The following is a 24,878-nucleotide window of genomic DNA, read 5'->3' on the forward strand; positions in this document are numbered from 1 at the left end:
GTCACTGCCAGGGGCTCGGGCCTATCTGTCCTGGCTGTCTGCTCTCCCTCCACATAGGGGCCCCTGGGCCCCTCAGGGTCAAGTGTCACTCGGGGTCCCCAGAGAGCCCTGGGCCTGGGCACGCTGGCCTGGAAGTACCTTGATGATGTCCAGGCCCGGCTGCGGGTACTCCAGGACGGGGAGCTGCTCGTCAATGTTCATCAAGCCGATCTCGTCCGGGTCAGCCCCCTGGCTCACCAGGTAGACCACCTCCTGCAGCAAGCTCGTGCCTGGAGGGAGGGAGGCCCCAGGGGGCAATGCTCAGAGGAAGCCCAGGGGCCAGCCACCACCCCCCAGGCTGCACCTGCTACCCGAGACCACACAGTGGCCACCAAAGGCATAGCCCTGGTGAGCTGGACGCCCAGGAACAGGCAGGATACGTGACCAAGAGCGCCAGCAAGGATGGACTCACCCTGGGAGAGGGGTGGCTCCTGGTGCCTCCCTCCTCTGGCCTGTGTGTGGACCGCGCACTGCTCAGGCTCAGTTCCGGGTCCCCGGTGAGCCCGGGGCTATCCCAGCACTACCCACTTGACCTCTCAGAAGAAACAGACACAGTGGCCGGTGCCTCTCCTCGAGACCTCGGTCCTTATATTGACCTGGTGCTCATTCCTCCTCTCCCGACCCTGAAATTCTGACTGACGCCAACACCGCCTCACACCCCTGCCTGCCCCCCCCAAAGGGCCTCCTGCCGTCTCCTCACACGCACCCCTACACCCGTCTGTCCACTCAGAACACCCACCGCCCATCGCCTCCCCGGGACAGTCTGTCCCCGCGGCAAACGGCCAGCCCGCCAATGCCCCTTGCTCAGGGCCTCGGCGGCCCTGGGGTTCTGCCACCAAGGTGAGCGAAGAGCTGGCCCTTCCGCCCCAGGTGGCAGTGCCAGGGCCCCCAGGGCTCTCCGCTCCGCCCGCCCACTGCTCAACAAAGCAGAACCAGAGCATTCATTCCTGCCTGAGAGCATTCATTCCTGCCCGGACACCATGTCGGCGCGCCCACCCGGCCACCCAGGCCCTCAGGCAAAGTCTTCCCCACGGCCCGCAGGCCCGCCCGCAGCACTCTGCGCCCCCTGCCTCCACCCGGCTCCTGACCCCCTCGCCCTCCATCCACCGAGCTCCTACCTGCCTCCCGCCGGCTCGGAGCGTGCCAGGCCCAGCCCCCTGTCTGCATCTGCAGGGGCCTGCCTGCGCGCCTTCCTCCCTCCCGCAGGTCCTTTGGGCATGAGGACTCCCTGACCCGCCACATGGTCCCCACGCCAAGCCACAGCCACAGCCCGGGACAGTCTGGCCATTCCTTTATGCGCTCCCAGCCCCCCAGCGCGAAGACCCAGGTGAGGGCTGGCACACAGCCGTGCTTAATTCATATCTTCTGAAAGGACAGACAAACACTGGCTGCTGAGTAACCAGAAGAGGACATCTTGATCAAGGAAGACTTCCCAGAGGAAGCAGCTTTGGAGCAAAGGCACTGAAGAAAACAGTGTGGTGGCTTTTTAAATTCAAACAGAAATAACTTTGCCTCTTCACCCACAGGATCCTCCCACCAACCTGAAAGGTAGGGACCATCGACCCCCACTTACAGATGAGGATCCTGAGGCCACACTGTTCCCCCGGGTCACCCAGCCAGTGTGTGGCATCCACCCCACTCCTCCTGGTGAGGCCCGTTTACCCGACAGCCCAGGGCACCTGCACCTGGGAGTCCACGCCCTTAGAAATCAGAGTGTGGGCAGAGTCCCCAAACAGGCCTCTCCCAGTGACCTCTTCGGGACCGATTCTTAGCGCCCCCACAGGCAGCGACCCAGACAGACGGTCTCTGCATGTTAACAGTGACAAATCAGTCCCCAAAGCGCCATCGGTGCCTCCGGTAAATACCGAAGCTGGAAGACTGGCCTCCTCAGAGCCCAGGGAGGCCCTGCATCTGCCTCCCCGCTGGCCTGTCCCCAGGGACCCCTCCACATCCACTTCCCGGCCACGCAACGCGGCCTGACCTTTCCTGATCCTCAGCACAGGCTACAGGGGGGCCCGCTGCGCGCCTCCTGTTACATAGGATGCGGGCACGAGCAGCCCCTGGCCTCTCTGGCGCCAGAAGCCAGCTGGCAAGAGGTGACAGAATGATCACAGGAAGCACCAGCTGGAGAGGACGGCAACAGCGACACTGACCGGCCACACCTGTTTCCAGACACCCCTCTGAGCCCCTTAGCGAACAGCGAACGCTGTGCCGTCCAGGAGGGTCTGGGCCAGCCACCAGTGCCCCGCATGCCTCTCCCATCCATGTCCACCGCCACCGCCCTAGGTCCCACCACCCTGGGGGCGCCCGGATGTCAGCACGAGCCCAGCCAGCTCCCTCCACCCACCTTCCTGGCCGCCATGACTGCAGTGACCCCTGCACCCGCCGTGTACCCGCGGCTCTCCACTCCCAGGGAGCAGCCTCCCCCCCCACCGTGGCCCTTCTCCTCTCTATGCACCCTTCCGCGCACTCTGGGCTGTGGCCAGGCCTTCAGTCTCCCCCAGAACTGCCCTCCCCCTCCCGTGGCCCCCACTTCAACAGGCTGCCCTTCTGCCTGACCAGCCTGGACATGATCTTTGTTTGGGCCACTGGTCCCAGAAGCCTTCTCGGACACCCCTGTCTCATCTGTGGCCCTCCCCCAAGCCCTGCAGCGCCCCTCCCCCAGCCTCACAGCGCCCCTCCCCCAGCCCCGCAGCACCCTGCTCCTCTCACCCTACTGCACCTGGTGCCCGGGGTGTGACTGGGGGTCTCCTGAGAACAGAGAACGCGTCTTAGTTACGTGTTAGCTTTTATGGCTGCCGTGGCTTCAAACGACAGCTACTGTCCCACAGCTCTGGGGTCAGAAGGCCAACACAGGCCTCGCTGGGCTCAAATCAGGACGTCAGCACTGCCCTTGTCCAGCTGTAGCCACACTGCGTCACGCTGCCTCCGTCCTCCTCTGCCAGGAACCCCCGAAACCTGCTCAGGGCCAGGGGACCGCAACACGAACAAACATGTCTCCGCGCTCCTGGCTGTGCTCACCAGGGCCGCTCACGCGCGAGGACGCGGCACAGCCTCCTGCCGACCCCGGCCACCCTCATCCCAACAAGGGACACACACTGTCAGGCCCCTCTTGTCAAAGCCACGCCCTGGGCCACAACTACAGCTGACTCCTGCACCAACAAGGCCACAGACTCTCAGAGTTGAGGCTACTAGTCCAAGGTCACTGAGCCGGGAAGGGGTGCGAGCCCCCACCGGCCCCCATCACCTCCAAGCACACCCAGCCGGCATGGGGGCAGAGAAGCCGGCCCTGCTGAAGCCCAGCCTGTGGCCTGCAGGGACCCGGGGCGGAGGCGCTGCTCCGCTCGGGCCAGGATGGATCAGTGCGGATTTGGGGGTGGGGGGAGACCTCAGCACCCCCATCCTCGTGGTCTGGGGCCTGTGGGGGAGGCGAGCACGGGAGGAGCCCTGCAGCAGGAGCAGCTGACGGCCAGCAAATCCAAGGGGAGCCAGAGGGGAGCCAGGCTTGCAGCCGCACACCGGGGAGGGCCGGCCGGGCAGCGCGGCCTTCCTGGGGGGTAACGCACGCCACGCGCTTTCCCACGGCTCCATTTTCAAGTCAGCTGGATGCGAACCTTTCCAGAAGCGCTTCTGCTGATCCCAGCCGCCTCACGGCTCCCAGGGCGGTGCGTTCTGACGCCGGGCCTCTGGGACCAGACCCTGAGGACGCCGCTGGCATTCTGGGCGAACTCCCCAGGGTTGAGGGCCCACTGGCACAATGCAGGGGGTGGGGCCTATCAAAATCCCCACCCAAACTCTGAGGACAGAAGGAACCAGCACTCTAGGGTGAGAGCCAATCGGGACGGGGCCCCAAACCACCATGGCTTTCTTTTATCTTCGCTTTTACCATTTCCTAAGGTCAGATGCATACTGGTTCTGGAAAATCCCAGCCTCCCCGCCCCAACCCCACTCCGAGCAAACCCTCGGTTGGTTCTTCTCTTACCCTCAAATGTCTAATGTGCTTAGATAGTTCTCTCACGATCTGTGTGCCTTCCAGGGTCTGATTTTCAACTAACAAAGACAGGACCTGGCCAAGTTCACTCACAACAAGCTTCCGTCCTTCCATGTAGCTTCAGCACGATTTCTGGTCTCACCTGCAGTTTAACTGAGTGAACTCAGCGCACAGCGATTACACTTAACTTTCTTACACAAGACTTTGATCTTCCCAGAGTAAATCACTGCCTTCCTTTGCTTGCTTCTTTTTCAATGCAGCCATTAGCCATTCTTCCCAGGCTCGGCAGCAAGCCCTTGGGGACGCTCTCCGCTCTCCATTGTGCTGATTCCGCCAGCCCCTCCGCTCTGCACAGCCGTCCTGTGTCTCCTCGGGCCGGATGCACCTTGCCCTTACCCGCGTGCCCTTGTTGGGGTCCTCCCACAAAGCAGCTGCTGCCTGAGTGGGGGACCGAGCAGGACAAGCATCCGCGTCCACCTTGCTCATGACCCGAAGCATGGCTGCGCACAGAATCCAGGCCAGAGAGCATTTGCCCCAGAAGTGCAACAGCGCGGTGAGAACGCGGAGTTCCCTGCTCCCTCGCCTTTGAACATGGCCGTTTTGCCGCTGGAGACTGAGGCCTTCTCCTTCTCTGCTGAGGCCTCACAGGGGCTCCAGCCTGCTTGTTCATCGCATCAGTCAGCGGCTCTCTAGCTCCAGACAGCCTGGTTTCCACAACCTTCTCTCTTCCACACTCTGTTCTCTTTCTAGAACTCTGAGATCTTCCTTTTTTTGCTTAAGTTTATTTATTTTGAGAGATGGAGTGAGCAGGGGAGGGGCTGAGAGAAAGAATTCCAAGCAGGCTCTGAGCTGTCAGCATGGAGCCCAACATGGGGCTTGAACCCCCCTCAAATCATGAGATCACGACCTGAGCCAAAATCAAGAGTCGGATGCTTACCTGACTGAGCCACCCAGGCGCCCTGGAGATCTTCTAATTTTCTTCTATTTTTTGCTCCTATTTACCATCATTTTGTAAAAATTTTTCTTCTTCTTCTTCCCAGGATACCTCCTCTGCTTGACCATCCAAACCTCACAACTGAGTTTTCAAAAGTTCAGCTTCCTAAGAGTCCCCTCCTGATCAGTCCTTGTTCCTTCCTGGTGCTGTGGCTTTCTTCTGGGAAGGCTCACCTGTCTCTGCTCTCCGAGGTGGCTCTGGAGGGTCACGAGTGCGGGTGGCGCTCTATTGTTTTAGGTTTTCTACTGCTCTGTACGTTGCCTTCGATCCACCCAAGCTCCTTTTTCTGCTTTTTGCTTTGTTTTTGCAGGTCTCTGCCCTTCGTTTTGTAGACTTGAAGAACCAGTGAGCTCAAGTCCATCGGTGGTTAAGAATGATCCAGAAGCAGCCGTCTGTGGGGGGCAGGGCCTCTGATGGGGCATCTTGCGTCTGTGGCAGCAGCCCCGGCCGGGGGCTCAGACGGCAGAGCTCATGCAGATATTTCCAGGTCATCTGTAGGGTCAGTGTCTCCAGGGGAGATGCCTCCCCTCTCTGTCCCAGGGGACCACCTGCCTGCCGGGAGCCGAGCAGGGGAGGGGCGGGGAGCCTCCATTCCAAGGCGTGGCTTCCACGTGACCCCCGTTTCCAATATGGCACCAAATCCCAGCCTACGCTGTGCTCGGCATCCCCAAATCCACTCCCCGACCAAGTTCCCCAAAGAAACGTGTCTCTGCAACGGCCCCCCGCTGTCTATCCCCCCGCCGTGGCTGCCACCCTCTGAGGAGTGCAGCCCGCAGCCCGAGCGCTGCGGCTGGAACTGGTTTGTGCTCCTGTGGCCCTCCCGCTGCTGGCACCCAGGCTCTCGGGGTCAGTGACACTCAACCACAGCGTCCGATCACGGGGAATCTGTGGGCACCTGCAGTCCCAGGTCTGCTCCTTGGTCCACGGTCTGCCCCGTGTCTACTCCTTGATCGTCACACAGCGAGGTCACAGGACGAAGAGAGCAGAGTGTGTGTGTTCCACCCGCCCCCTCCATCGAACACGCCCCGGGCGTTCTGGAGTCACAGGCGTCAACGTGCTGCAGTGGGGCCCGTCCAGGAGCAGCAGAAGCCGAGCGTCCAAGGCCCCCCGCCACCTGGAAAGCACTGTCCCCATCCTGGGAGGGTTCACATACGCCCCATTGGCTCTCAGGAGGCCACCACAACACGCAGGAGGACACGGTGCCACGGACAGGTGCAGGCCAGTCCCACAGCTGCCCACGGGAGGGGAACCGAGGCAAGAAGCCCGCAGTGGCTCACACGGGCGCCCAGCAGCCACCTCCGTGACAGCGAGGACAGTGCTCTGTGTCCTGGGGACCATCACAGCAACTCAGCCACGTCCTCAGTCCATTCTCATAAGCCCCTCAATGGCTTCTGTCATCACACCACACACATGAAGAGCCAGCACAGACATGAACTGCCCAAGGTCACGGCCACGGCCACAGGACCAGGGGCCCAGACCCTGAGAGCTTCCTCACCAGCAGCACACATACACACACCACACACACACACCACACATACACACACACCACACATACACACACACACACAGCACACACACCATGTACACCACACACGCCACATACACACAACACATGCCACATACACACAACACACGCCACATACTCACAACACACGCCACATACACATACCACACATACACACCACACATACACACCTACCACACATATACAGACCACACACTCACACCACACATATACACACACCACATACACACACCACACACACACACCACACACACACCACACATACACACCACACACACACACCACACACACAGCACATACACACAGCACACACACACACACACACACACACACCATACACACCCCACACATACACACAGCACACACACACTACATACACACCATACACACCCACACATACACACAGCACACACACACCACACACACCATACACACACCACACATATACACACCACACACACACCATACACACCACACACACACACACACCACACAGCACACACACCACACCCCACACATACACACATACACACATACCCCACACATACACACACACACCCCACACACACACCGAGGGTTACCCACCAAGAAAGCAGCAAAACCAAGGCCTCGAGCCACATGTTCTCACTCGCAGGCTACGGCTCGGACCCCAGACCCAGCATGGCTGGGATGGACCAGGGCTGAGGCAGTGGGAAAAAGGGTGGCACTGAGTCCCTGCTGGACACGGCAGGGAACAGACCGGGTGGCCGAGCGGCACCCCCTCTTCCCACTGAACAGGGTCAAGTGTCCCCACCCCCGACAACCGTGCCGCCACAGCCCCTGTCTGACGAGGCCCCCATGAGCTGGGGCCCTGCCACGGCCAGCACACCTCCAGCCCCGAGGCTCCAAGCAGGAAACTCTCCTGGGCCTCGAGCTCTTGGGTTCCTGGGCGCACAGATGCTGACACACACGCGGGGCCCCCGCACACAGTCCCTGCCCAGAGGCTGCGGGCCCACCGGGCAGAGTGAGCGGCTCCTCCCCGGAGAGGGGCCCCATCGCCCCCGAGGGCCCAGGAAAGTCAGGGGAGGCTCCCTTAGAAAGCAGCATCTGACACAGGGGCCTAAGGCCAGGCCAGGCCGGCGAGCTGCAGGGAGGCTGTGGCGGACGGCAGGGAGCCCCGCTCTCCCCGGGCCCCGGCCCCCCCCACCCCAAGCTCCGTGCCACGTGGTTTCACGGACCCCAGCGAGAAGGCAGCACCTGTCTCTGGGACGCTGGGCTGGGCACAATCAGGAGACACGCACGGCCGAGGCGGGGAGGCAAAGCCACAGACCTCTGAATGCTTCCGCTGCCCTTCTGCGCTTCCTCCATCGCCAGAGAGGGATGTTCCCTGGATGAGGGGAAGAGACCGGGGCTGCCCGGCCCCACCCAGCCTCAGCCTCCTGTTGACCCGCAGACACCTGGGCGGCTCTGGCCAAGATCCATGACAACAGACACTGAGCCACAGTGATGCTCCTTGTTCTAAGGCACTGAGTCCAGACGGTCTCTTACACAGAACGTTCCAGGTGGGGCTGACACGGGAGAGGGGACAAAGAACACAAGGGCTCGCAGAGCACGAGGCCCAAGCACGGCGCCACGGGCCCAGCAGCACATTCGCTCCTCCCAACAGCCCCTGCGAAACAGAGCGCATCGCCTCCGCCTGAAACAGCAGGACCCTGTCGTTACCCAGGCCACCCGCCTCAGCCACCCTCGACGTCACCTGCAGCCCGAGCGGACTCCACGCGTGGGCCTGCTTCTCACTCAGCCGAGGTGGGGAGGGGCCGAGCCACAGCCACACCATCTCTGGAGGCCCCGGCACGCAGAGCCCCCGCACCCACCAGGGTACCGCTCCTCAGAGTACCTCCTCCCCTCACCGCCTGCGGCCCCCTCACCCCACCCCTCCACTCCAGCCCTTGCTTCAGGCTCTGCAGGACCCAGGCAGCCTCACTCACAGGCTGGCCTCACCTCCCAACCCCCACGGGAGAGGCTAGCCAAGCAAAGGCAAGGCCACACGGGCACTGGCCCCTAGAGGCCATGTCTGAAATCCCGGCTTGGCCACTGCCTGACACTCGAAGCTGAGCTAGCATGAGCCCCTCTCGGTCTGTCTCCTCCCCTGCAAAGTGAAGACCACCCATGTGGACTATATACCATCACCTGGCAGCCAAAGGCATCCACAGTGCTGACCGTGGGACTGACCGCGGTGGTGGAGGAGGCAACCTACCCAACACACGCCCCCGGGGGATTGACCCAGCCAGAGCCAGGCTCCCCTGACAGCAGACCTGGGCCAACCTCTCCCTGGGCCTCCGTTCGGTACCTGCAAACGGAGCCCCTTCCCAGGGAAGGAGGACAGCAGACACCGGACACAGACACCGGACATGCTGCCACCTCCTGGTCCGCTCTGGGCTTGAGAAAGACAAACACAGTCATCACCCAGTCGGGTGCCTGGCCACTGTGGGGCGGGGGCCCAGGGGAACCTGGCTCACTCCCGGCTGAGCCGGCCCGCACGAGAGCTACCTGTGCACCACAGAACACACACAAAGCCGGGGCGGCGGGGGCGGAGTTCTGCCCTTCAAGCGGAAGGAATTTACTTAGCTTCCGGAAAACTCCTGGAACCCATACAGCATGTCCTGGGGAGGCTCCCACTTCCCTAGACCGGGGGGGGAGGGGGGTGGAGGGGGAGGGCTTTGAGGGCTCAGTCGGTAGAGCACCTGAGTACAGCTCAGGTCCTGATCTCGCGGTTCACGGTTCGGGCCCTGCATCGGGCTCTGTGCTGACAACTCAGAGCCTGGAGCCTTCTTCAGATTCTATGTCTCCTTCTCTCTCTGCCCCTCCTCGACTCATGCTTGCTCTCTCTCTCTCTCAAAAATAAACACTAAAAAAAAAAAGAAAGAAAGAAAGAAAGAAAAAAGAATGAAAGACCAGGGTGGCAGGCTGGAGACAGTTCCTCAGTGCTGGGGCTGCAGGCAAAGGGAAACCCCTGCCGGGATCCTTTTCCGTCTGTGGGAAAAATGCTTTCAGACGCTGGAGGCAGAAGCTGCCCCAAGGGCCCTGGTGAAGAACCAATATGGCTTTAGAATGCGTGAGAGCTGCCCTGGGGAGGGGCAGAAACCATTCCTGGCCTCTGTCAGAGGCCCCTAAATGCTGGGAGAGAGATGTAAAATTTTCCTGTACAAGATCGACCATCAAGGCAGAGTCGGACGCCCTGGGGTGGGGGTGGGGGTGCAGGATCACTGGGAGAGCCCTCCCCCCAAAACCCAGGAGCTCAGAAAGGCCTAAGGCTAAAGCGCTAAGGTGCAGCTGGACCAGACAAAAGAGCATCTCCCCCCGACACCTTTCCTCTCTGAGCCAGTAAATCAGAGCCGCAAGTAACAACAGTCTATCCCGGGGGGAGGGACACGGATGTACGGGCAGACCCTTCCGAGGCTCCGACCAAAGGTGAAAGTGGGCCGGGGACAGTGAGGAAAGACCCTTTGGAAACTCAGCCCCCGTGTTAAGGACAAGGTGATGCTACAGAACTAAAGCCAGCGGTCATCCAAGGGACCATAGCAACAACAGAGCCCAGACACGGCCCGGCGCACACCAGGCCGACTGCCCCCCAACACTCATGGCCTGGCAGAAAAAGGCAGGCCCATTTCCAAGCAGAAACACCACTGACCTTCATCTCCAAACTCAGTAGACTACATACAACATTCAATCAAAAAAGTACTACTCTGTATGGAAACCAAGTCAACAATAAATTATGTTTAAAAAAAAAAGAAGTACTACTCATCAAAAAAGGCAAGGAATGCTTCAGATTCTGTGTCTCCCTCTCTCTCTCTGACCCTCCCCTGCTCATGCTCTCTCTCTCTCTCAGAAATAAATTTAAAAAAAAAAAAAAGGCAAGGAAAAAGAGTTGTCTCGTGTCAAGAGACAAAATAATCAATAGAATCAGAAATTTTAAAATAAGTCTGACTAATATGTTAAAGGACGTCATGGAAAAGGTGGTCAGCATGCTTGAACAGATAGGGTATTTTGGCAGCGAGATGGAAACTGGAAGTGGAAACACTAGAGGAAAAATGGAAACACAGGAACAGAACTGTACTGTATGATGCTTCTGAGTGCTCGCAGACCTGACTTTGCAGATCTGACACAGCTGAAGAAGTCCGTTAACCTGAAGAATGCTCAACGGAAATTTCCCAAGCTGAAGCACACAGAGAGGTAATCAACACAATATTAAAGAGCAGTAAGACAATATCAATCTGGCACGTATGTAACTGGAATCAGAAGGAGAAAGAGAGAGAACGGGACAGAGTATCTAGGAGACCATGGTGGAGAATTCTTCCAAAATAACGAAAGGAAACAAACAGATCAGAGAAGCTCAGAGAGCCCAAGCAGAGCCAGTATCCACCTCCACCAGCCCCAAAACTACATGCCCGGGCACATCATACTCCAAGTGCTGAAAATCAAAGATAAAGAGAAAATCCTGAAGGCACTCAGGAAAATTAAAAAAAAAAAATTTTAAATAAAAAAGACCCATTCCACAAAGGAACAAAGAACTGTAACTGACCGTTCGTCGGAAACGATGTACCACAGGACAACGGGGTGACACATCTAGAGTTCTGAACAATGCGATGAAGGGGACCTGGGAAGGATGGTTAGTCCCTCACTTGGTGGAGGAGTGGCATCTTGAAGATGAGAAGTCCTCATCAGGTAATCGGGGAGGGGGGGGGGAGGAAGAGCACGCCAGAGAGAGGGAGGAACCGGGCATGTTCTGACAGTTCCCGGAGGCTGGCAAGTAAGGACAGAGAACAGGTGAATCTGGATGATTACAGGACAGACTACGGACTGTAATGATGCTGGAGGGCCAAGAAGGGCCAGTGAAGAGGTCTAATGAGGGAGTGACCGAGGTCAGAGTTGTTTCTAAGAGGTCACTTTAGCTGCAGAGTAAAAGGTGAACTGAGCGGGGGGCCGTGCAACACTCCAGGCATGAGAGGAAGGATCCCGAGAACGTAGCAGGTGCAGAGAGGGGCAGACAGCTCTGGAGCTTACTGGGTGCAGTCCAGTGTCCCATAACACTCTCAGCAGTAGAGTGTTGAAGCCCCCAGGCCCCAGGAGCCCCTGTTCCCCATCAGCGGGGGCAGGGAGAGGACAAATAAACGGACACCAATAACCAAGTGCGTGTGGGGGGAGGGGCAGGAGAAGTCGTCACTGTCGAGGATGAATGAGAAATGAGGCATCAGGATGAGACCCTGGAGCTCAGGGAGGGCAGCGGGAATCCCTTCCCTTTCCACTGGAGTCAGAAAGACGCTCCTCCCGAGGCCCCGCCTCCCTTCTCTCTCCAGAACCCTGAGAGCGGCTCTTCAGGCTTTCTCTTCCAAGGCCAAGTGGCGAGGAGGGGAGAGGTTCCCCTTGGCAGCCCAGGAACCTGGACATGCCGCCATCCTCCCCGACCCCAAGCCCTCTTGACTGTGTGCAGACCCTGGCATAACAGCTAAGGGAGGGGCGCCTGGGAGGGGCGCCTGGGTGGTCAGTCAGTTAAGGGTCCAACTTCAGCTCAGGTCATGATCTCGTGGTTCATGAGTTCGGGCCCCACGTCAGGCTCTGCACTGACAGCTCAGAGCCTGGAGCCTGCTTCTGATTCTCCCTCTCTCTGCCCCTCCCCCACTCGTACTCGGTCTCACTCTTTCTCTCAAGAATAAACATTAAAAACAATTTAAAAAAAAAAAAGCAAAGGGAAGGAGCAGGGGGAGGAGAGAAAGAGAAGGGGGGACAAGGAGGAGGAACCCCACAGCTCCCTCTGAATGAAACCATGTTTCGCTCCTCAAACCTCTGCCCTCCCTTCTGGAAGGCGGGTAACTTAACCCCTGTGCTGAACAGCACTAGCCCCACTGTGCGGTGTCGCTGAAAGGGACAGCGTGCACGCCGGTCTCAGAACAAATGTGAGAGCGAGGTGGGGGGCAGGTCCCTCAACACTTTGTACCCCGCTTCCTGGTGTAAGCACTGGGCCGCTGAACAGCCCCTTCCCCAGGCCGCGGGAACCGGAAATGAGACGCCACATGGGAGCACCTGGGAGGCACCTGGCACAGAACAGGTGCAGCCAAATGTGAGTTCCCATCCCCATGATCTCTCCCCAACTCTTCCGGGGCTTGTTCATGTCTGTTGTCTACAAGTAAAACCCAAACCCTCAATGCCGGGTCCAACCTCTCCCTTCCTTTCCCCCTCCCTGGGCCTCTATCCATCTACAAAAAGAAACAATCACAAGAACACAAGACTGTTCTGAGACTCCAAAGACGCTGACAGGGGGACTGTAGCTGTCATTGGTAATCCCACCCAGCTTCACATCCAGGTCCCACATAAGGCCACCTCCTCCATGCAGTCCTCCAGGGATCCTCCTTCCAGGGTCCATGACCTGGTCTTGAGAATAACTACCCTGTCCTGTCACTCAGCTCTCAGCATCCGGAGCCTGGCTTCCCACTGTCACCACCAGCTCCTCGAGAAGAGTGTCCCCGCATTCACAGCACTCCCCAATCCGCCTTTCCTAGGCATGGTGGCATGCGCGTATATAGAAGAGTCATCCCCTGGCCTGGGACCTGAGGATCTCCCCACAGCCCCCTTACCCCCCTTTGTCTTGAGATTTAAGAGTCAAATGAATCCATCAGGTCCAATCCCCCCATTTTTCTTGGGCTCCAGCCAAGCAGCACTTCCCAGGGCAGACGCTCCGTGACTTCAGGGACCAGAGTTGGCAGAATGAACAGCAGTGCCCGCCGTCGAACCGGCTCACAGTCACGACACGCTTCCACTGACAGTCAGATGTCACACTTGACATCAAAGAGGGGCTGTGAGAATGAAGGCTTATAAACACGGACGGAGATCCAGAGCACAGTCCTCCGCGGAAGGCACAGCGCGATCCCAGGCCCTGGACCACGGGTGAACAGGTGCTACCCCAGAAGCTCCCGGCGACAATGGCAGTGTCTGAGCCCCGTGCAGCCCAGGATGACAGCCACAAGCTACTGTGGCTACTGAGCCCGAGATGTGACAAGGGCTGCTAAGGAACCCAGTTCCTGCTTTTGTGCCCTTTCAACTCACTGAATCTAAAAAGCCACGTGTGGCTACAGGCTGCTGACCTGGGCGGCACAGTCCTAACATGCCACCTGCGCTAAAATGTCAGAAACACAGAAAGGTTCCCAGAGCGTAGTGGAGCGCCAAGGGGAAACCAGGATCTAATTACTCCCAGAAATCCCCGGCCCCGTGAACCCCTGTTCTGCATCAGCGGGAGGGGGGACAAGGTCTCTACAAGCCCTTCCAGTCCCGCCCAATTGCAAGTTCATTACGATCTCCCAGACTTGGTCACTGGAAACCCAAGGGGCCCTGTGGTTTCTCTCAGGGGCCTCCACTAGTCCCAGCTACTTGCCCCAAGCCTGGCACCAACCACCCTGTAGCCACCTGTCCCCCAGCCGCAGGTGCGCTCGCTGAGGGCAGGCAGCAGCCCGAGCACCTGGAAAAGCATCTTGGGTATCAGGTGCTGGTGAGTAAAGACCCGTGTCAATTACACGACCCTTCCTCACACTCACCAGGCATGCGGCACTGGGAGGGGCGCTCACGCCCTTCCTCCCTTCCCCCCTTCCTCAAGCTTCCCATCAAGATGGTAAGGGGGTCTCCCCGCTCCTGCAAAACCACAGCTCCAAAGGTGGGCGGGGAGCACTCACCTCTTCCTAAGGCATTCCAGCTTCATCCAAAGCCGCGACCGGCCTGTGCTCAAGGTAATGGCCTCCAGGACCCCAGCGCCGGGGCCACCCCCAGCGACTGCCCAAAAGTTTGGCTGCAGATTTCAGGGCAGGGGAAACCAAGGCTCAAACTTGCCCCAGGGCAATGGCCTGCTGGGACCAGACCTTCCTGCTACCAGAGGCCACTGGCCAGGACTTCCAGAGCCCTTTCCTCTGGCTGACAGAAAATCTTTACAGCACACTTTGGGGGCCAGTTTTTCACCCCCTTGATCATGTCATGTAACAAACTTCATGAACGGTGGGGTGGGGGGAGCAAACGTCTTCAGAGGCACCGGAAAGAGCCTGGAAAGGCCACAAGGACTGCTGGATTTTTTTTTCTTTTTTTTAAAGAGGTGGCTCTCTAGGGTTCTGTCTGAAGGGACCTCACACAAGGCACAAGGTTCTCAAGGCCACCACTGGGTTTTCTGTCACCAAGGGAAAGAGCCCTACGTTCATTCTTCTTATTAAAAAGTCTATGGTGTGCTTTCATCTGTCTTTGAATGATGCAAGTTACAAACAAGATTTGAGTTTGGGTTATGTAGAAAACTTCCTTAAACTAGCATCTCATTCCCCATCTAGGTGCCTGGGAAGGTCCCCGCAGAACCCCACCAGACCCCCAACGCAGGGTCCCTCCAAAGCGTCCCCCACAAGCCCCAAGTGCACAGCTTTCCAAGCAGGCCTCCGGGTGTGTGTCTCCCCCCACACCAGCTTCTTAATTTCATAAAATGGAGGAAAGAACACAAAACCACAGCCCCTCCTCTGCAATTCAAAACTCGTAACGCACTCCCCAAACCAAGTTTTTCACAATTCATTTGGAGGCAAACCCTGTCCGAAACTGACATGAGATGGTTTTTTCAGTCTTTATTGCTGCTATTTTTAATGCAGGGGTCCAAAGGACAGCCCCACACCCGGCCGGGGGTCTTACAGCCGTATGGTATCTATGATGCTAAAATCTGGGAACTGCTGAGCCCCCACACCCATGGGGCCCTGGGGCTGCAGCAGAAGGAAAGCCCTTGGCCATGACTAACGCAGGGTGTGCTGTCTCCTTCCTTTGCCCCTTCCCAAGGACAGCAGGCAGCACCTCCAGACTTCTTCAACCTCCCCCAACCAACAAGGCTCCCCACCCCCTCCATGGACAGCCCCTTCCCCAACCTTCCTCAGAGGACCAGGCCTACCTCTCAGGTGTCTGGGACCCCGCACAGCTATGAGAGCCAGGCCTACGGCCTCCAGCAAGCTGCACCGCTGCTGATCCCACATGACCTCCAGGCTGGCCACCTTCCACACCAGGCTACAGACACACTGCACGGTCTGGACCCAGGTGTCCCTCCTGGTCCAATCCCGTGGCCACCAGGGAAACCCTCAGGTATGTTCAAAGCACAGGAAAGCTGCCTCTCTTCCCCACAAAACTCAAGAGAGACACTACATGATAATCTCTTACATCAAGTCCTGGGCAGACCAGCCTGGCATTAAAACCCAGCTCTGCCACTTATCAGCTGTGTGACCTTGGGCCAGCCACTGCCCCTCTCTGAGCCTCACTGCCTAGACCGTAAAGCGAAGATGCCATCTCTACCTTACAAGATCGTCATGAATGCAAGATCAGTTAATGCTGGGAAATATGATGCCCTGGGTCCTGCCTGATGACACCTGGGTGACAGAGGCGGCCCTAAAACAAGGGAACACCGGGCATGCACTGGGAGCATGGCTGGTCCCATCCCCCACCCAGTGCCCACGCAGGAAACGAGGGACGCCCTGAAATCCGTTTTATCCCCCCTCCCCAAATAACCACCAGGACTTTGCACTCATCAAAGGCTGAACTGGGCCCCAGAACAGAGACGTTAAGTGACTGTCCAAGGTCACACAGCCAGCTGGGTAGCGGGCGGGGAAGCCTGGAGGGGTGGTGGCCCAGGGCCTGTCCGCCTTGCAGCCCCGGCCGAACAGGCTCTATCCCCAGCGATCGCTGTCCAGCCGTGGACACCCGGGCCCACCTCCGAAGGTCCCCGGCCTCGGTTTCCCCAAATGCCGGCCGACCCCCACCCACCCCGCCCCTTAATGCTCAGCCCCCGCCCTCCCCGCTCCCGACGGGAAGCCCCCACCCCCCACCCCCGGCGCCGGGCGCGCCGCAGAGCCGGGCGGGCGGGGTCTGCGCGGGGCTCACCGGACTTGGGGTAGGTGACGATCCACACGTCGCTGGGCCGCACCGGGAAGTTGGCGATCTCCTCCATCTTCCCGCGGCAGAAGGGCGGCAGCCGCACGCCGTGGAACTCGAAGTACTTGCTCTCGAACTCGCCCGGGGTGCTGGGGGTCTCGGCCTCGCTCTCCGCCATGCCGCCGCCGCCGCCCGGCCCCGGAGCCGCGCCGCCCGCTCCCCGCCCGCCCCGCGCCCGCGCCCGCGCCCGCGCCCCGCACGCGCCCGCGCCCGCCGCCCCAGCCGCCGCGCCGCACTCCGCAGGCGTGACGTCACGGCGCCGCCCGGCCCGCGCCCCGCCCCGCCCAGGCCGCCGCCGGCGAAGGCGCTCCGCGGGCGTGACGTCACGGCGCCGCCGCGCCCTGGCGCGCAGGCTGCGCTCCGCGGTATGACGTCATGGCCCCGCCCGCCGCTCGCCGGCTGCGCTCCGCCGACGTGAAGTCGTAGGGCCCTGGGCCCCGCCCGCGTTCGCCCGCCCCGAGACGGACCAGACCCCTGGCCACCTCCAGCCCGCAGGCAGCCAGCGTCCCCTCCGCCGTGCGTTCATTCGTCATCCCGCTGATGCCGTCGTCCAGCAGGCGCTCCACACGGACTCAGAAACACTCCCGCCACAAGTGACCGCGAAGAGTCATCATCACCTATTGGGACTAGCTGATCTGTACCAGGCCCTGGGCCGGGCTCCCCAGAGACTTCAGGCAAAAGCCCGGCCCTCTTGGGGGCTTACGTTCGTCAGTAACCAAGATAATCGCCGGTGGTGATAGGTGCTATGAACGGTATGCCTCGTAACCGCCTGCGGGCGAAGGGGGACTGTTGATCCAGGTGCCGGGACCAGCCCCAGACCTCAAGGGGCAGACTCTCAGGATAGCGCCTCCGAAGTCTGCACTTAACAAGGCACTTCTTGTTCAGACTACAATTTGAGAACAACGGAATTCTAAAGAGGTGTTAACATGACCCCACATCACAGACATGTATTAAGCACCTACCACACGGGGTTGAAAACAGCGGGGTCCTGGTTATTATTCTCTGAGTCTCGATGTCCTTGACCGTGAAAAGGGGAACGATAGTCTCTATCCCTAGGTTCTGTAACAGGGGGGTGGGGAAGGACAGCGATAACTGCACCAGCAAGAATCCTGAGTAAAGCAGGCGGACAGGACCTGCTCGCTCTCTCTCCTTGCCGTGGAAGGAGTCACTTGTGAGTCTGGCAAGGGACCTGCACACACGAGCAGGGAAGCATGGGCCGTGCGGACAGAGAGAGGAGAGAGCAAGGAACCCTGAGTCTGAGGCTTGTGGGTGTCCTTACCAAAACGAAAGAAGACAATCCAAGCACCCAAGACATTAAGAATGATCAGGAAAAGGCACAGACAGCTGGCCAAAGGCTGTAGGAAATGAGCAAATGGATGAATGAGGGCTGGGGGGGAGATGAGGGCTCTCACTGTGGGAGAAGTCGAGGGAGATGGTCTTGGATTGGAATCTGAGGTATTGACATGAATTTATGATTTTTAAAACTACCTATTTCTCATCTTTGGTGAACAGGCCTTCAGGTACTGGTATTTCACTAATAACTAGGCACACTCAGAGCCCATATATTAGTTTCTCAATTCTTCCCCAGCAAAAGGAACCAGACTTTCTTGGGGGAAAAGGCCAATTTGAGGGCTGGGGGAGTGGGGTACAAAACGAGCCTAAAACATCTTGTTGGGCAAAAAAATTAAGCGTTAAAAATGATGGGATAGGTCAAAAGGACACAGGGGCTAGCTTGGACGGCCAAATTAGGAAAATTCTGTGCCTATTAAACAAAAATAGGAAACGCTCAAACGCCCATCAAAGGTAGACTGGGATATACTCATACAATGAAATACTACATGGCAATAAAGAAAAAAAAAGTTACTGGTATGTGCAACAACCTAGGTGAATTTCACAATCAAAATGATGAACAGAAAAAAACCGAACACGAATGGCGATATGTTGTGTGATTCCATTCCTATGCCTTTCATTCGAGGACAAACAAAACTCATCTATGGTGATAGAGGTCAGAGAAGTGCTTAATTTGGTGCAGAGGCTGGGGTTTCCTGAGAATAGACGCAAGGGTACCCTCCAGAGTGTTGGAAACATTATGTCTTGCTCTCAGTGATGGGCCCATGATGATAGGGACATGTGTGAATACGGTTACAGGTGTAGATAAAGATTCAGGTCCTGCTTCGTGGTCACGCAGCCAGTAGAGTCATGTTCAGAATGGCCCTGCACTTGGGGTTTCATATTCTGTGGTCACTGTCTTGAGATTCTTAATAATTTTGACTCTGAACTTTGCTTTATAAGTGAAGTCTGATGGGGCAACGGAGCAAGTGTCGAGGGCGTGGAGCCTCAGTTTATGAGTAGTACCACCTCCTGCCACCTTCCCAGAACAAGCTCTTGACTGCCCACTCCTCTGCCCTGTAGTGCTCTAACCTGGCCCACCCTCTCTTCCTGCCCCTGCCCCATGACCATAGGACCAGGGCATCAGTGGAAAGAGGGTTTGCTTTCATGCCCACACCCCACGGCGTGGCAGATGGGGCATTCTTGTCATTTCTGTCCTAGACTGGCAGCACCACAGCACATTTGGTGAATGAATCACAAAGGTGAGCCTCTCTTGGGGTGCCTGGGTGGCTCAGTCGGTTGAGCGTCCGACTTCAGCTCACGTCATGATCTTGCAGTTCATGAGTTCGAGCCCTGCATCAGGCTCTGTGCTGACAGCTCAGAGTCTGGAGCCTGCTTTGGATTCTGTGTCTCCCTGTCTCTCAGCCCCTTCCCTACTCATGCTCACTCTCTCAAAATTAAAAAAACATTTAAACATTTAAAAAAAAAACTTAAAAAGAAAGGAGAGCCTCTCTCCCACCATCAATTCAAGTCGCCATTTCTCTGGTGTGGAGCTTGCAATACCCTTGGGGTGGGCAGGCCTGTGGGAAGGGGCAGTGCCTGGCTTGAGTTCCCTGCTCCCAGTCAGGGCATGGTGTGTTGATTTCACCGCTGACAGGAGGAAGTGGGCCGCTCTCAGAATCCTGGAGTGGGTCCCTAGGCTCCTGTGAGTATCTGCAGGTACCTACAAGCATCCCAGTGTCGGAGAAAGTGACAATAAATGGAAAATTAAAAACATCATGACAGGTTGGAAGAGATTGTAGAAGGGGAAAGCTCTCTTTTTGAACAAGAAGCCCTACATTTTAGTCTTGCACTGGGACACACAAATTATGCCCGATTTATGGGCACCTGGGTGTCTCAGTCGGTTAAGCATCTGACTTCAGCTCAGGTCATGATCTCACAGCTTATGGGTTCATGCCCCCACGTTGGGCTCTGTGCTGACAGCTCAGAGCCTGGAGCCTGCTTCAGATTCTGTGTCTCCCTCTCTCTCTGCCCTCCCCCCCCCAAAAAAAAATAAACACTAAAAAAAATTATTCCCTGTATAGATGTATTTGCAAAAAAAACTATCAAGCTATACACAGATCTGTGTATGTACATTATACATAAATAACAATCTACTATGGCTATGTATGTATGCATTTATACCTAAATTGAAATATTTTAAACGAGCATATTTTAAAATGAATTAGGAAAGGAATGATAGAAACAAAGAACCCATGATTCCACCTGAAACTAAGAATTAGTTAATTAGAGAAAACTGTTCTTCCCAATAAAATGGCAACCAATAAATATAAAAGGAATGATGGCGTTATAAAATCATCATCTTTCAGCTATCATAGTAACAATAAGATAAGTGTATCATTTGAAGCTAAAATTACCATTGGGTGAAGATTTATTGAGGAAGATGATATTTTTCCAGTCTCAGTGCATCTACCCACAGATTACTTGTCAATTACAAAGGAAAGAAGGTAACTTAATAGTGGACAAATCTGGCAGACACCATCTTAACCAAGTGATCAAAATAAGCACCACTAATAGCAGGCAAAGTTGTGCCTTGTGCCTCCTGATGTGATGTACTGAGAAGGATGTAGAAACATTTATGTGGCTACTCTACCAAACATTCATATCCTGAATCTAACAATAGGGAGAGAACACAAACCTAAGCCAAGGGACAGTCTATAAAACAACAGACCTGTACTCTCCAAACATGTCCATGTCATAAAAGATCAACGAAAAGCTAAAAGGACTGTTCTAGATTAAAGAAGACCACATATATTTGACAACTAAATGTGATTCGCGACTCCAGATTGGATCATGAAAAAAAAAGCCATAAAAGACATTACTAGGACAATTTGCAACATATGAATATGGACTGGATGTTAACTGGTAGCATTGTACTAATTTTAAATTTCATGAATTTTAAAACTGTACCGTGGATGTGTAAAACGATGTGTTTTTTCTTAGGAGGTACATATTTAAGGATTTGGGGATGTGGAATCATGATGTCCGGAACTCCCTGTCAAACGGTTCTACAAGGAAGACTACGCTTAACACTAATGTGAGTGCATGTGCATACATACAGTGAGAGAGGGTATGTGGCAAATGCCGCAATTAGCCTAAGTGATGGTATGCATTCATTGTTTCATAGTTTTCTATTACTGCTGTAACAAAGTACCACAAACGCAGTGATTTAAAACAAAACTTTATTGTCCTATAGGTTTGTAGGCCAGACAGCTAATGAGTGTTTCACTATGATAAATCAAGGAGTCCACAAAGCTGCACTTCTTTCTGGAGACTCTGGGGATGGATTCATTGTCTTGCCTTTTCTAGCCTCTAGAGGCCGCCCAAACTCCTTGGCCTGTGGCCCCTTTCTCCATCTTCAAAGCCAGCAATGGAGGGTCTAGTCTTTCTCACATTATTTTACCCTGACACTGACTGACTCCTCCTTTGCATCCCTCTTCCACATTTAAGGACCCTTGTAATTACGTTGGGCCTACCCAACAATTCGGGATAATCTATATTAAATTAAGGTCAGCCAACTAGCAACCTTAATGCCATCTGCAACTTTAATTCCCTTTGACATGTAATATAACATATTCATATGTTCTGGGGATTAGGACGTGGACACGGTGTGGGGTGGGAGGGAGGACTGTGTTATTTTGACTACTTCAGTTGTATTACTTCTTGTAACTTTTCTATAGGTCTACATTTTTTAAGAATACAAATCTGAAGAAAATCCTTTAAAGAAGAAAATCCTGAAGATTCTACCCGAAAAGCTACTAGATTTGATAAGGAGTTTAGCAAGGTCACAGGATACAAGGTCAAAGAACAAAAATCGATTATATTTGTACATACTATCAACAAAATATTGGAAAATAAAATTTTAAAAATATCATTTTCCATAGCATCAGAAAATATTAAATGGCTTAGGAGTATATGTAAGAATATATGTGCAAAATATGTATAGCAGAATCTACAAAACAGCGAGGAGATAAATTAAAGAAAACCTAAAGAAATGGAGATATATACCCTGTTCATAGATTGGAAGCCTAGACATTGTTAAGATACCCATTCTCCTCATATTCATCTATGGAGTCTGTACAGTGCCAAGCAAAATTCCAATGGGCCCTCTTGTAGAAAATAACAAGCTGGTTTTGAAACCTATATGGAACAGCAAAAAAACTAGAATAGTCAAAACAATTTTGAAAATGAACAACAAAGCTGGAAGGCTCACACTACCTGATCTTCAAGACTTACATTTACACTAAGGCTATAAATCAAGACAACATAAGATTGACATAAACACAGATATAGATAAATGGAACAGGATAGAGAGCCCAGAAATAGACACGTAGAAATAATTGATTGATTTTGGACAAAGGTATCCTTAAGGAGCAGAAAACAGAAGTTTCTTATGAGCCAAAGCTGTCCACCAAGGCCTGGTCTACCCAGTCGGTAGTGATGGCTACATCTCTGGAAGTGTGTAAGAGGCTGGATAGACTTCTGTCCTGAAGAGCTAGCTTCTTCTAACTAAGGTGGATCCCGAGGTTCTCTGCGCTGAGATCCCCACTGCTGCTGAGGCTGCAGGAAGCGGTCGCTGGTTGCTGTCCGCGGTGCTGAATGCACACGTACTGCCCTCCCAGTCTGGGATTCTGGGTATTTTGCATTTGTATGTACAAGCCAAGCTTTAAGGTCAAGTACTCGCTTATTATGGAAACGTCAGACATCTACAAAATTAGAGGAAATAGTATAATGAACTTCTGTGAACTCATCACAGATGAGTGAACAGTGTCAACTGTTATCAATCCCTATTTCATCAACTCCCTACCTAGATTATTTTGAAGCAAATATCATGTAGTGTTTCACTCAGAAATATTTCAGTATAGACGTCTAGAAGATAAAAACTCTTTGTAAACATGTTCCTAATATATTAACACAAAAAGCAATGGACATTCCTTAAATCACCAAATATGTGGTTAGTATACAACATCAGATTTATGGGGTGGGGGTGAGAATTCAAAGCTCAGAGAGGTTGAGGTAGCTTCCTGGGGATGCCTAATGTAGCCAGGATTTAGTGCTGGGATAGAGGTCATCCCACCAGCATCACATGACCACAGCCACAGATTGGCACATACCAGCCTGCTTGCCACAGATGACATGAAGCAATTCTGAGATATAGATTGATGGCTCAGGCAGGTGTCCACACCCACAGAGTTGCCCCTGAGGACATCAGTGCCTATAGGACACTACAGGCTCCAACCACACTCCTGTCCAGACAGGTGTCTAAGTCAAGATCAACTTTACATCAGAATCTCTGCATAAGAGTTAGCAGCATCAGTATTTTCCAGCCAGCATTCTAGTGTGCAGACAGAATTGGAACTATAACCTGACCTGGATTTGAATGCTAACTCCACCACAGACTGGTATTTGGGACAAGGCACTTCACTTCTCTGAACCTCAGATTCTTTGCGGGCTCACCTTACCATGGGCCTCCTCCAACCTGCCTTTGCACCTGCAGAATAATCCCCTCCTGAAATAACTTTCTGCCAACCCAAAATCTAGGCTTCCATGAAAACCCAGTTCAGAAACCCATTCCTTTGTGGCTAATCTCCTCCATGAATCATCTCTAATACAGAAGTATTAATTGTCTATGTTATGGGCTCAGAGCAGAGCTGAAGTCCCCTTAGAAACCAGCTAGTCCAACCCCTGATTTTAAAGACAAGGAAATGGGGAATTGATCAAGTACATAACTTGCCTGACATCACAAAGCAGGTGCACAATGAAGCTTTAATGGTCTGGGAATCTTTCTGCTTCCTGGAGCACAGACTTCAGCATTTCCAGGTCTACCACTTGCCAGTGAACATAACCCTTCTCGGTTTCCTCATCCATAAAACACAGAGAATGTTGCCAACCTCCCAGGGTTGCTGTAAGAATTGAGGTTATGAACTTTGTAAAGTGTAAGGTGAGTGCACTTAAAAGGGTTAGACTTCCTATTATTTCCACAGAGACAGCAACAGAGGCAGGTGAACTCCTTGAAGCAGGGCTCTGCCTCAGGCACCAGGACACACCCAGTAGACACTGGCACTCAGAAAAGCAGGTGGGAGAGGGGGTTTGCAGCCAGTCTGGGAATGTGGCTTGACAATGGGAGCCAGGGCTATGCCAAGGCTCCAAGGCCCAGAGAGGTCCTCGGCTGGAACACTGGAAGAAAAAGGAGGGTAGTGGACCCATGACTTTAGTTCACCTGATGGGAGACCATGGCATAGGTCCAGAGAGGGCTCTGGTATCACACAAGTCTGGGCCCCATCAAGCTCCCCTGAGTTTTGTCTAGACTGTCCCCCACCCAGGGGTGATGTGAGGCTCAAAGGAAGCCCACCACTCCTCCCAGTCTGGTGCCTAACACAGAGCAGATGTGAAGTTAGTGATTTCACTTCCTGCTGCTTCTTTCTGAGCAATAATTCCTGCCATATGATGTTAGTCTACAAGGACTGTTGGTGGATTGGTGGCTCAGTAAAACCCACAGGAGTTGCCTGGGCTAAGCTCATTCATTCTGAGGCTACATTAACAGAGGCAGTGACCAGGAGGTGGGAGGTGAAAGGCAATTTAGGTCCAGTAGTGGTCATATCATATCAGGTCATGTCATATCATATCAGGGGCAGCACTGGACCCCATACTCCCAGAGGGATTTGAACAAACTAGGGATAAGCAGTTATAGTTTACTGAGCAGCAAGTCTGGGTTGGGGATGCTCCTGAGGAGTGGTTTTAAGGCAGAGGCTGTTCATTGCGGAGCAGAGAAGCCTCAGAGGGACCAGATCACCACCTTTCTATCCCTGCCAGCCTGTCTTCAGACAGAGGGAGCAGGCCGGGTCAGTGAGCCGGTACCAGATGGAGAGCTGGTACCAATGGAGAAAGCCACAGGCAGTCAGATTTTCAAGGCACATGAGAAAACATCTAGGAGTTCAAGAGGAGAGAAATCAGGGAAGCACTTATAAACTGTAAAG

At 54.8% G+C, this 24,878-nt stretch overlaps 1 protein-coding gene across 1 annotated transcript in view; it reads right to left on the minus strand.

Moving 5' to 3' along the window:
- The window catches only part of SULT4A1 (sulfotransferase family 4A member 1), a 32,481-nt gene extending 15,826 nt beyond the window's left edge, over positions 1 to 16,655 (minus strand). The window contains exons 1-2 of the mRNA XM_039236802.1: positions 16,462 to 16,655; positions 139 to 269 (exon numbers count right to left, since the gene is read on the minus strand). Coding sequence (XP_039092733.1) covers positions 139 to 269; positions 16,462 to 16,630 — 300 coding nt within the window. The 5' untranslated portion in view covers positions 16,631 to 16,655. The remainder of the gene's footprint in view (positions 1 to 138; positions 270 to 16,461) is intronic.
- Between the last annotated feature and the right edge of the window lie 8,223 nt (positions 16,656 to 24,878).

The sequence above is a fragment of the Hyaena hyaena genome, unplaced genomic scaffold, assembly GCF_003009895.1.
Source record: "Hyaena hyaena isolate Hyena2069 unplaced genomic scaffold, ASM300989v1 scaffold_4, whole genome shotgun sequence".
In the NCBI taxonomy this organism is placed as follows: domain Eukaryota; kingdom Metazoa; phylum Chordata; class Mammalia; order Carnivora; family Hyaenidae; genus Hyaena; species Hyaena hyaena.